This window comes from Dama dama, chromosome 18 (genome assembly GCF_033118175.1).
Source record: "Dama dama isolate Ldn47 chromosome 18, ASM3311817v1, whole genome shotgun sequence".
Lineage (NCBI taxonomy): Eukaryota > Metazoa > Chordata > Mammalia > Artiodactyla > Cervidae > Dama > Dama dama.
The window spans coordinates 89,462,346-89,475,463 of NC_083698.1; the positions used below are offsets into that span (position 1 = coordinate 89,462,346).

The 13,118-nt window shown below is 36.1% G+C and overlaps 3 protein-coding genes and 1 non-coding gene across 6 annotated transcripts in view; 2 read left to right on the forward strand and 2 right to left on the reverse strand.

The window, feature by feature from the left end:
* Positions 1 to 365: 365 nt before the first annotated feature.
* The window catches only part of TMEM209 (transmembrane protein 209), a 30,048-nt gene continuing 17,295 nt past the window's right edge, over positions 366 to 13,118 (reverse strand). For 2 of the 3 annotated variants that reach the window (XM_061165798.1, XM_061165797.1), the window contains exons 10-15: positions 12,738 to 12,863; positions 9,044 to 9,141; positions 7,953 to 8,067; positions 7,752 to 7,849; positions 5,873 to 5,946; positions 368 to 2,354 (exon numbers count right to left, since the gene is read on the reverse strand). In XM_061165798.1, the coding sequence (XP_061021781.1) occupies positions 2,300 to 2,354; positions 5,873 to 5,946; positions 7,752 to 7,849; positions 7,953 to 8,067; positions 9,044 to 9,141; positions 12,738 to 12,863 (566 nt within the window). In that variant the 3' untranslated portion in view covers positions 368 to 2,299. Of the gene's footprint in view, positions 2,355 to 5,872; positions 5,947 to 7,751; positions 7,850 to 7,952; positions 8,068 to 9,043; positions 9,142 to 12,737; positions 12,864 to 13,118 lie in introns of all 3 variants that reach the window. The other variant, XM_061165799.1, reaches the window with a different exon arrangement.
* The window catches only part of SSMEM1 (serine rich single-pass membrane protein 1), a 33,977-nt gene continuing 26,761 nt past the window's right edge, over positions 5,903 to 13,118 (forward strand). Inside the window, exons 1-2 of the transcript XR_009696742.1 lie at positions 5,903 to 6,010; positions 8,846 to 8,952. The gene's annotated coding sequence lies outside the window, so the exon portion shown is untranslated. The remainder of the gene's footprint in view (positions 6,011 to 8,845; positions 8,953 to 13,118) is intronic.
* On the reverse strand, positions 8,873 to 8,945 carry TRNAE-UUC (transfer RNA glutamic acid (anticodon UUC)). Its single transcript has one exon. It is a non-coding gene; the product is annotated as a tRNA-Glu (tRNA).
* LOC133072486 (PRELI domain-containing protein 1, mitochondrial-like) lies at positions 10,120 to 11,273 on the forward strand. The gene has a single exon (XM_061165801.1). The coding sequence runs from the start codon at positions 10,287 to 10,289 to the stop codon at positions 10,944 to 10,946; it is 660 nt and encodes a 219-aa protein (XP_061021784.1). The 5' UTR covers positions 10,120 to 10,286; the 3' UTR covers positions 10,947 to 11,273.

Consider the following 13,118-nt stretch of genomic DNA (forward strand, 5'->3'; position numbering starts at 1 on the left):
ATATATATATTACAAAGCTGAGTTTAGAAGTGCCAACTATATATATGCTGCTTGTCTTCACCATTGAAATATCAGCTTTAAGTGTGTATCTGTTTGAGAAAGCCAAGCAACACAGTATTATGTCACAGTAGGAACTAAATTATAAACACCTAAACATGCTTCTAAAACAAATCTGGCTGAAGAAAAGGCTGATATTCATAAAGAAGAATGATACAGTGAACATAATCTAGAAGATTAAGTGTATTTGACCCCATAAGGATGAGTCAAGTGAAGAAAAATTTGTGAGAAATATACTATAAATAACATTAGAGAAAATATTATTTACTCAGAAGTACCAAAAAATTTACATTTGCAATGCAGTATCTTCTTGAAGTATGAATTCAAACTAATTAATTAAAGTATTTTTAATAAAAGCTATAATAATATATGTTGGCTGAGACATTTGTGAAGACAAATTAAAATATGAAAGCTACCCAGAGTATAGTAACCCATACCACCCTTAGTAGGCAAACAAAATCTTTCCTTTTTTAACGTGTACCATTAGACTTTATGTGAAATACTTACTATATATTGCATTTTTGACACATAAACTTTAATATAACAAATGACACATTATCTTTTATTTTTTATAATTGTGAAGTAGATATACAAACTTTTGAAATGGTAAGCTTAGACTGTAACATGTTCTTATATTTAACATGTTTAATTGGTATTTTATCCTAACAAACAAATCTAGCACATATCAAAAGCAGTTATAAGATAGAAACCTCCTTTTTTTGGACTGACTTTTTTTCTTCTGACTTTTTAAAAGCAGGAAAAAGATTTACAAATTATACAAAAGCAGCAGCATATGTAACACCGGCATGGGAGTTTTTGAGAAGATACTGGTTTTCCAGGTAAAGCAGTCTCTAATAATATGTCAACCCAGAAAACATATACAGATGCTAGCTAGCCTTAGATATACTACTTATACATTAAAAAAATAGATGGAGAGTCAAGGAAAACTTACAAACTTGGTAATTTCCTACTCTCCAGATATTTTGAACACATCTAAGAAATTTAAACAGATAAGATAGCATATGATCTTAAAGAACGGAACTCAATATTAGGGAACAGTGAAACTGAGTTATTAAAACCAAGGCAATTGTTTTCTTGATGTCTTCAGCCTCTTGACTAAGACCTAAATAGTTTAATTCTATCAGCTAAATTTAACCCAAGTTGACTTTTTATTTTTCTATTTAGTTTATGGTCTTTTATTCATATCAAGTCTCTGATGTAATTTTACACTCACAGCACATTACAATTCAGACAAGGTGTGTTTCAAGTGCTTAATAGCCTTATGTGGCTGCTGGAATTGAACAGCTCAGGTGTAAAGAGACATAAAGAGATGCACGTGCAAGTGTGATTTCAAACCACTTCTTGGTGATAAGAAGCTAAGTTGAAAGGTACCGGGAGAGAGAACAGAGGGCCTGGGGGACTTGGGTGGTGGTGGTGGTGGGAATGGAAAGGGGATGGGAAGGGATAATCCCTTGGGAAAGTAACATTTAGGCAGAACTTATAAGGGTACTGAAGAGGGTCAGAAAGACCAAGAGTGGGGCAGGAATGTCTCAAGCAGTGGGAGTGCATGGAGGCCACTGAGAGGGCCAGTCTGGCTGGGGCAGGGAAGGAGAGAGGTAAGGCAAGACTGGAGTGGGAAGGGCGAGGGCATCACTGAGACCATGTAGGATTTTTCAAACCATGTTCAAAATCTGTGAACTTCATAGACAGCTGACTTTTTAAACATTAATACCATCAAATCTCTTTCAGTAGTATTTTAAAAATATGCATGAATTAACATTATTTAGAAGTTTATCTCATTTCTTTAAATCTGGGCCTTGGGCTGATTTGCCAAACACTGGGGAAATACAGACATTTTTAAAAAATAAGCAATTTGCTTGTTTCTTTTTAATTATTTATACTAAATAACTCAACTGAAAAAACAATTTTGTGGGGAACAATCAGGTGAATGATTCTTATTTGGTGGTTACAATGAAGAAGGACTCGAATTAATTAAGGGGTAACTGCACTGTTTTTGCTCAACAAAAATCTGAAGGGTTGTGGTTTTTTCTGAAATGATAACAAATTGAAGGTAATTTTCTTGGTGTAGAATATGTTTCACACTAACTATTTTTTGTGTACATCTAAAGAGTCTGTAACATACACATAGTATCTTATATCAGAAGGAGCAGTGACTCAGATGCTTAGATTCAACTTCTGATTCAGTCAAATAAAGTCCAAATATTTGGAATTAAATTATCCACTACTCTCCAAAAATCCACAAAATATTCACACCAGATAGGCCAAGATTAACTCTCCTAAAAAAAGAAGAAAAAAAAAATTAGTGAAATTGATTGCCAGCATTTAAGGTCTTTTTTTCCCCCCACATAACAGGAGTCTTTACAAGGAATACAAGTTTAATTGACATTCAGTGCTTTTCTGCAATCATTATGTTATACATGGTTTATCAGGTGAATTCTAGTAACAGTAATTACTTTCTTACCTGTGCTTAAAACCCAAATTTAGAACAGTTTATGGAGTGTTGAAAATTAATTTTTCAGTGGAACTCAAGAACTATTACAACAGATGGAGTTAACAGGACAATTTTAGCAAGTAAGTAAAAGTGTCAATTAAATTTTTTAAAATGGAGATTTAGAGGTGCTAGGCCTCTTAGAGAACTTTACATATTTGATTTCAATTAGGAGTTTTCTAATTATTTGGGATACTTCAGTAAATATGGGTATTACTAATATAGCTTAAATTAAGCCTTACTGCACATAATATAAAGAAAAATCTACTCCAGAGCGTAATACAACTGTATTCAAAGTAACAGGGAAGGAGAAGAGGGCCGCAAGAGAACAATGTCTCATCTAACAGGATGACAGTCAAAGGAGCACTACACAGCTCTACTCTCTGGAGTTAGAAGAGTTTTAAGCAGTTGCTTTTGGGAGGTGGGCTTGGGGAATACTGGCAATGCCTTATTTCTGTCATGAAATTTTAGCACACTGTAACTTTTAAAATTATGAGTATGTATTAATTTTGATAAAAATCTTTTTTAAATGTACCAAAAATGCCCTTCAAAATTTCATCAACTGTGTTTTCTCAGTTCTCCATATCCTCAACAACATGGCAAATGAGAAATTTCAGTATGATAGGGAAAAAACAAATTTTAATTTTGGCTTGCTTGTAAATGAGACTAAGCCTCTTTTCATGTTTATCAACCATCTGCACAACACTCTTCTAAGAAAAAGTCTTTCGTTCATGTCTGACCATTTTCTGTATTTTTCTTTTCTAATTTACGTGCTGTTTATATATGATGGATATTAACTTAGCTTTGCTCTAAGCATTACAATTATAATGCCTTGTCTCAGTTTGTCACTTAGTTTCAAACTTCATTTATGGTGTCTTTTGCTAATCAGGACACTTTACTGTGCAGTCAATTCTGTCTAGATTTTTTTCCTTCTTGGAAGTAAAACATTCATCTCATTCCAGTAACTGCACAAATACGTGGCACTGAATTGATAATGTATTTGTATCAATCTGCTGTATTATGGGCATGATTCCTAGTGGACTATATTTGAGCCACTTGCTTATTTCCTTTATGACGCAGGAGGGCAGTTTTTAACATTTGGTTGTCCTACAATGTATTAAAAAGATCAATCATATTTTAAAAGCTAGTAGTTTCAGTTTTTTCCCCCTGGATTAAAAAAATTCCAAATAAATAAAACAGATTAGTTTTAGTCTAAAATGTTTCACTTATGTTTCCACATATAAGCGGCTCAGTCAGAGAAGATAAGCACTTTAAGAACTGTATCAATTCTTTTCGGCCTCTGAGTAAATCACTGCCCCACTAAGTACTTTTAAAGATTTTACATTTGTATGTATTTGACAAACTACATATGGCACTCAACACAAGCTTGTATCAATTATTGATTTAGATTTTTAGAGGAAAAGATAAATTTTCAATTAAAATTAAAAATTCACTATTTAAAATACTGCTAAATTACCTTCCAGAAACATTTTTAAATGAAGAATTACAAAACCACAGCACATTCCATCTTTCTAATTATATGTATATCTATAACCAAATGCTGCTAGAAAATTTAGGAAAAAAAGTCTATTTATTAACACAGAAAAATATCCAAGCTATACCATAAGATTAAAAGGCAGCTCACAAGGTAATATGTTTGGGTACAATATATTTTTAAACAAAATGAAAAATAAAAACAAAATCAACTTTCCCCATAAAGTAACTGGAAAAACATACACCTCAAACTGATAACCCAGTGGATACCTTGAAGGAGTGGCACTGAGAGCAAGCTGATCAGAGGGGAGTTTTCACTTTCTAGTTTATACACTGCTGTATTATTTAAATGTTTCTACATTGAGCATGTGTTATTTTTGTAATTAAAAAATAAAAAAGAACCATGGTAGCAGAGATGCCTGACAAAAACGAGTTTCTTATTTAATCTTTCTTACATTAAAAAAATACATGCTACAGGAAGCTGATAAATTTCTTAGAAAGCGGTTTATAAATTTCAGTTTATGTCCCCAAAATCTTTGCATCTAATATGTTTAATTAAAGACAGGAGTTTGTCTTTCTCCAGTGCAGTGCTGTCCAACAGAATATAATATATAACCTTAAAAACTAAACAGTAAAAAGAAACAAGTGAAAATAATTTTAATAATATATTTCATTTAACTCAGTATATCCAACATATTATTTCAACATGCAATCAATATACAAAATTATTAACGAGATATTTTACTTTATTATTTGATACTAGGTCTTTAAATTCTAGTCTACGTATTTCACACTGTAGTGCATGTCTACATGCTCAGTCATGTCTGACTCTTTGCAACCCTGTGGACTGTTGCCCTCCAGGCTCCTCTGTCCATGAAATTTCCCAGGTAAGAATACTGGAGTGGGTTGCCATTTTCTCCTCCAGGGGATCTTTTACATTGACAGCCCATCTCAACCTAGACTAGTCATGTTTCAAACACTCAATGCCACACACATGTGGCTGGTGGCTGCTGTGTCGGACAGTGCCGTTCTAGAACCTGCATTAAATAGGACACGTAAATAGAACTGAACAGAAACATGCAGATCAGAGCTGAACAGACTGATGCTTTCTATTCAGCTCTTCCCTTTTCATTTTTTTAGGCTCAGGTTACTTAGTGCAGGCAGAGATGCACCGAGAACCCAGATTCTCAGACTTCTAGCCCATGCATTACCAGATTTACCCAGCATTAGCTGGGGTCCATTTACTTCACATACTGTTTTAAAGCACTGAAATTTCAAATCACCAAAATGACAAGACAGCAATTTTGAGTTTACTGTAACAGTATGTGAGCTTCATTACTAAATATTTAGAAGACACAAAGTAAATAGTTTCAACTGACCTTTTTTCCATTCCAATTAACAGTATTATGGAACGGGTGCTGAGTCAGTCTCTTTGGAAGTGTAAATATTTTGCAGAAGGCTCTGTGTCTGAAATGGGATAGCCTGAACAAACAGGACTCCAGCTGGTTTGTTTGTTTTTTTAATTTTAAAGTGGCGAGAGCTGGATATATCCGAATTGTCCCTCTGGGGGACACCACTGTAAAAGCCAATAATGTGGTTGAATTGCCTTTTTATTCATAGGGAAATGGAGGTTCCAAGGAATTAATGGACTTGCTCAAGATGGCAGAACTGGTTAGTGTAAGTGCTGAGCCAGTACTAGAAGCCATGTCTTGTATTGTTTAGTCCACAAATCTTTTCAGTATATGATGCTGCCTTCTGCAGAATCCAAACATAAGAAAAACTGTATAAAATAAGTACTTGTCAAATACCTACCCAAGCATTCCTGACTCTTTGGTTTTTATAATGTAGAGGAACATCAACAATGTATGAAACATATTATTTCGGCCCTGGAACAAAGGAAAAGACCCAGCAAGATTTAAACCAAACCAAAATAAAAATTCAGTCTGAGAGGTAAGTGCGGATCCTATCAATTTATATTCTACTAATTCAGAATTCCATGTAATTCAGGCTTTCATTCATTCATTAAATGAAGTGCCTACTTTTGTGCTATAAGTGGGACTTCTGTGGTGAATAAATCAGAGAGGATCCATGTAATCAAGGAGCTTAAAGTCTAGCAGAAGGAAAGGCAGACAGGAAACTCAGAACTAACATGTGATGAATGTTCTGAGAGAGGAGGAGGTGCAGGGTGCCATGGGAACAAATACATAAAAACCAGAGCAGTGAAGCAATGCCTCCCTGAGAAGAGATATTTTTAAGTTGAGACCTGAAAGATAAGCAGAAATAAACACACTGGGAAGTTCACACAAGGGGAGCAGCATTTAAGAAGGGCTGGATGTGAGATACTCTGAAGTTAGTACCCCTATATCCTACACACAAAACACTATCCCCAAAATTAACAGCTTAAACAAAAGTGTTGAGATTAAAAAACCTTTAATCACACTTTAAAATACATTATGGGGACTTCCCTGGTGGTCCAGTGGCTAAGACTCTGCACTTCAAGTGCAGGAGACCAAGGTTTCATCCCTGGTCAGGGGACTAGATCCCACATGCTGCAACAAAGACCCAACTCACCCAAATAAATAAATATTAAAAAAATAAATAAAATAAAATACATTATGATATATAACAGTATAAGTAATATATTAAATGTAAATTTATTTTATCTACAAGGGACAAGGCAGCATTTTGCTAGCACTAAAATCAAACTATTAATAGCTCCTGATTTAGATTTTCAGTTTACTGATTAACTTATAGCTGTCCACTCTGATTTAAGCGTTTTGACTAAAATATCTTTAGGATATATGATTTTTAAAGACAGTGTTTCTTTAAATGGCCTAAATTATTTACACTTACAAAGCTGAAACATTAAACTTAAAAAAAAAAATGAAATATCCTCTCCTGGGTATCTGACAGAATGAAGGATACAATTTATGATTTAGTCTACATAAAATTTCTTTAGTAAAGATGCTGGTAACAAAATAACCACAAAGGTCATCAACAGAACTGATGTCTATAGTTAAGAGTAAAATGCCTGGATAGAAGTGTAAACTGGTACAATAAAATTTTTCATATAGGAATTTGATAATATATTTTAACAGCCTTGAAAATATTCTATTACCTAGAATTCCACTTTTGGACTTTGAGCTAAAAAATTACCCAAAATACAGACAGTCATATGCATAAAGGTATTTATGACAATGAAGGATTAGAAACATCCAAAATATCCAACTGCAGGGAGTGACTGGTTGCATAAATTATATCTTTATTATGAAGTTTTAAAATAGTCATTAAAAAGTGTTTTTATGAAGACTTTTAAAGTCATGGAAAATTATGTTATAATGTTAATTTTTTAAAGGATATAACACTAATACAAATATGATTTCAACCCATAAAAAAGTACAAAGAAAGACCAAAATGAAATTAAAAAAAAAAAAAGAACAAAAAAAAACCCCACCAAATAGTAACGGCTTCCTCTAAGTAATGGAATGAATTTTTCTTCCTTTTCTTCATACTTTTCCAAATTAAGTATATATTACTTTCAGAATTTTTAAAAAAAAGGGGATATAAAAATAGCACTTTCCCACTAACTTAAGAAGTTTACCTATTTCATAAAGAGAATCTAATTTTAAAAGAAATATCAAAGCAAGTCATCCATGACATTAGTAATAGCAACTGCTATATTTAGAAGTACCTTTGGAAGATTGTAGACATGACGCTGGTAGATTAGCTCATAATGGGGAGGGTTGATAGCACTCTGATAAATGCAGAAAACATTCTCATTTGTCACATCTGTAAAGGAAAATAGGCTACATTAAAAAACGAACGAAAAGCCCCCACTACATTATTTCATGTGAAAAGCTCAACTCATTCTTTTAGGAGAGGTTGTTTATACCTGGTTTATTTGGTGTCTGAACAAAGTGCTGAGAAGTAAATGTTTTTCCATCAGGATATTTAGGATGTGGAGGTAATCTGGAATCAAGGTAGGTGCAAAATACATGCATGATGATCTGAAGACAAAGAAATAATTTTTCAAAGTCAGCATGAAAACCTATGTGTGGTACTTTTCAAACATCTGTTTATAATGATTGCAAATTTTAAATTTTTCCCCAGAGAAAGAATTAGCAAAAATGCTTTCAAGTGGTTATATTTGTAAGATGAAATCTATAAAATGAAAAGATAAAAGACATTCCTACTTTTGTGTTAAGTGGATTATTCACCCTCATATAGTTAATTAACAGCAAAATCAAGATAAAATACACATATATTCAATTCTTGAGTATCAGCATTTAAAACTTCATTTTCACATGCAAGAGTCATTTAAAAAAAACAAACATAATTTTGAGAAACATTTAAATGCTGAAAACTTTATAGTCGTTGATTTCATAAATCTAATTCTAGGAATCTTTCTTAAAGTCATAACCCCAAATTAAAAAGAAACATACATTATGTTACTCCCGACAGTATTTAAGATAGAAAAACAAAAATCCCCCCCGCCACTACATATTTCCAAAACTTTTAGGTCAGTTAAATGACAGTGAGTAATAATGCAAATACTTAAACACTGAAAAGTGAAAAAAAGCAGGACACAAATTTTACGATTACATCTATCATAAAAACATTAAAAATAGCACAATCTAAGTAAAGAAAAAATAAGAAAATACACCAAAATATTAACAGTGGTTGGGTTAAGATGCCAGTACAATTTTAATTTTTTATTTCTACTTAATTTCTAAAGTTTTTTTTATTTAAAAACATTTTTTTCAATTTTTTTTTTTTCTTTTTCAGCCACGGCATGCAGCTTGCAGATCTTAGTTCCCTGACCAGGGATTGAACCTGGGCTTACATCAGTGAAAGCAGTGAGTCCTAACCACTGGACCACCAGGGAATTCCCTGTAAGTTCTTTTAATGCTTATTTTATAATGGAAAAATAAACCCATAACAAAAATGTCAAACTGAGAAAACAAAATAAAACTGAGGACTTACAGCAGAATCAGTGGGCAGGTCTGTATCCCACTTTCGACCTTTAAAGTCTCCACCTCTATTCCATCGAAATGAGCTCATACAGCCTCCCTGAGAAAGTTCTGTAGCAACAGAGGTGAAATTAAAAAAGCTAAGAATGTATAAGAAAGAAGGAGAAACAGGCTAAGGGGTTACAACAAGGAAAGCATGTCATCTTAAAAACCCAATCAAAACATTAAAACAAAGAAATACACAATATAAAAAATTAAATAGCACCATGAAGAAAGAATAAGATAAATCCAATGTAAGACATGATTACTGTTCTGGATTCTTAAAAAGGCAATGTCACACAGGGGAAAAAAAAGTTGGCAGAACTGTTTTAGACAAAGACACCAAAAAAAGAGAAAGCAACACAATGTAATGTGTGAACATAAACTATTCCAGTTAGGAAAAAAAGGGGTATATAACAGTCTCTGGACAAATGGGAAATCTGAATATAAACTGGATTATCAGATATAAAAATATTCATTCTTAAGGTCTGATAATTGTATTATGGTTATGTATAATGTTCTTACTTTTAGGAACTCATGTGCTGAGATGTAATGATGTCCACAATGTTAGAGCAAAAAAATATGTGTGTGTATATGTAAAATGCATGTGCATGTATATATAGAGAGAATCAAATATGGTAAAAGGATGGTAACTGTTCAATCTAGAAGCCCCATATAAATGTTCACTGTGGTTTTTAAACATTTTTGTATACTTGACATATATATACAGACACACACACTCTGTATATATGTGCACACACACATCTTTTTTTGGATGTATAAATATCCTGTTAGTATGAGGCAAAGTGAAGAGTTAGTCACTCAGTTGTGCCCGACTCTTTGCAACCCCATGGACTGTAGCCTGTCAGACTTTTTCATCCATGGGATTTTCCAGGCAAGAACACTACAGTGGGTTGCCATTTCCTCCTCCAGGGGATCTTCCCGAACCAGGGATCAAACCTGGGTCTCCCTACATTGGCAGGCGGATTCTTCATCACTGCGCCGCCTGGCTATGTATATAAGCTATATACTTCATAAGATAAAAATATGAGATCATGGCGGCGGGGGTGGCGGCGGCTGGTTGGGTGCGGCGCTGCAGCGACTGATCTGCTGCTAGCCTGGCGGCCGAGCGTCGAGCTCCAGCCCGGCCTCCGTGTGCCCCTCGGGCTCCGCACCCCTGATGCTGCTCGGGCGCTGAGCCCGCCCCGGCCGGGACGATGGTGAAGTATTTCCTGGGCCAGAGCGTGCTACGGAGTTCCTGGGACCAAGTGTTCCCTGCCTTCTGGCAGCAGTACCCGAATCCCTATAGCAAACATGTCTTGACGGAAGACATAGTGCACCGAGAGGTGACCTCTGACCAGAAGCTCCTGTCCCGACGACTCCTGACCAAGACGAACAGGATGCCCCGCTGGGCTGAGCGACTGTTTCCTGCCAATGTTGCTCACTCAGTGTACATCCTGGAGGATTCTATTGTGGACCCACAAAACCAGACCATGACCACCTTCACCTGGAACATCAACCACGCCCGGCTGATGATGGTGGAGGAACGATGTGTTTACCGTGTGAACTCTGATAACAGCGGCTGGACCGAAATCCGCCGGGAAGCCTGGGTCTCCTCTAGCTTATTTGGTGTCTCCAGAGCTGTCCAGGAATTTGGTCTCGCGCGGTTCAAAAGCAACGTGACCAAGACTATGAAGGGTTTTGAATACATCTTGGCCAAGCTGCAAGGTGAGGCCCCTCCCAAAACCCTTGTTGAAACAGCCAAGGAAGCCAAGGAGAAGGCCAAGGAGACGGCACTGGCAGCTACGGAGAAGGCCAAGGACCTTGCCAGCAAGGCAGCCACGAAGAAGCAGCAGCAGCAGCAGCAGTTTGTGTAGCCGGCCCAGGCCCGGAGGTAGCAGCCTAGCAGACTACCGGCGCCAGTCAGTGCCCCTGCCTCCTGTACTTTATCATTAAAAGCCAGCTTCTAGCCCTCTCGACTGTCTGGGTGGTGGGCTGAGGGCAGGTGCCCTGGTTGGCATCTCCAGCACAGCCGGCCAGTTCCCTGTGTCTGAGCTGGGCCTCCCTACTCCTGCATCGGGTGGCCGAGGACAGAGGCAGTGACTTGCCCAGGGTCACTGCATCCAGGTGAAGTGGTCGTAAATGCTAGACTGTGAGCTCCATGAGGGCAGGGACCGTTGTTTTATCCTCTGACGTGTCCCAAGTATCTGAAACAAAATCTTGCGTGTAACAGGCACTCAATAAATACTTGTTGATTTCAGTCGGACCCCCCCCCAAAAAAAAAAAAAAATATGAGGTGTGATCACTGTGGTTATCTTTTTAAAAGGCCTTATCTTCTTCTACAGATACATATCAAGATCCTTGCATATAATCTGATGATGACATATAGAACTGGCCTCAAATAATGCAGGAAGGGAGGATGTAGGTGGGAATATGGAAAGGGTAAGGGCTGCACAGGGACTGATGGCTGCTAGAACTGGGTGCTAGGTATAAGAAGGCTGAGCAGACTCCTGTGTCTAGTTTTAAATATGTTTTAATTCTCCTTATACAAAACATTTCTGGGGCGAAGGAGAGGGTGGGATGAATTGAGAGAGCAGCACTGACATACACTACCATGTGTAAGACAGCTAGCTAGCGGGAAGCTGAGGCACAGCTCGGGGAGCTCAGCTCGGTGCTCTGTGATGACCCAGAGGGCTGGGACTTGGGGGCAGTGGTGGGAGAGAGGCTCCCGAGGGAGGGGAGGATATATGTATACATGTATGGTGGAAACTAACACAACATTATAAAGCAATTATACTAAAAAAAAAAAAAGTCATGATAAATGTTTATTCCTGAATCCTAGTCTAAACCTAGAATACAGAAGGGGCAACATAACGCTTGCAAATTAAGATTTATGATAAATCTAAAAAGTGAAATATCATCTCTAAAACTTGTTTTAGTGATGAGACCATTTTACAGAGTATCCAAATAAATGTAGGGAGGCATAAACAGAGTATGTGGGGGTATCAGGGAGGCTAAATATCCTGATTTTCAAGTTAGTCTCTTGAGAAGATTGTGTACGTGTATATACATGCACATGCACTCAGTCATGTCTGACTCTTTGAGACTTCACAGACTGCAGCCTGCCAGGCTCCTCTGTCTACGGGATTTTACTGGAGAATACTGGAGTGGGTTGCCATTCTCTTCTCCAGGGGATCTTCCCAACCCAGGAAAATAACCAGGATTATTTCCCCCAAACAATCAGACTATAACAGAAATATGAAGAAGCAACATATTACACATGACATAAAAACTGAAAGAAATAAGATCAGCAAATAAAAGAATGTCATTGTGGCATCCATTCTTGGTAGTTTAAGAATAGAAAATGAATGAAATATTCATGTAAGCCCATTTAGCTCATATTTAAGTTTCCCTATATAGGACAAAATTATTACTGTATTCAAGGATAACTACATTATTTTGACCATTTTTAAGCATATGAAATATAAAACCCAAAAGTTGTCCAAGTATTAGCCTTAATGAAGCCATAATGTGTATTTATAAAGTAAGATCATACTTAGTGATACTTAATAATGAAAAAAAATTTCTTTCCCATGTTACCTTTATTTATAAAATTTCAAAGTAATGAAACAGTTCTCATTTTTTTCCCTCTTCAAATCAATAATTACCTTTGATCCTTTCAAACAAGTATTCCTGATTTGGAGTGAGGTCTAGATATTGCACGATTGTATTCAGAGTTGGAATGAGTGGAGCTTTGACTAAAGCAGCCTGTTTCAAGCTAGTAATACTAGCCTCTGTTAAAATTAAAACACACAGGACACACAGGTTATTCTTCATGTGGACCTTCAAAAAAACTTCAAATGCTCTTCCCTGAATAGATGTTGAAGGAATAAATAAAAGCAATGATAGTTTATCTTAACAACCTGCATCATCTACTTTACCTACAATTTACTTGACCATTTCTGGCAAGGTGGCAGCTTTATAAACAACTAATACACAGGAGATTCTTGCGGGGTGTATATATTAATAAAAAGATACACAATAGCTTT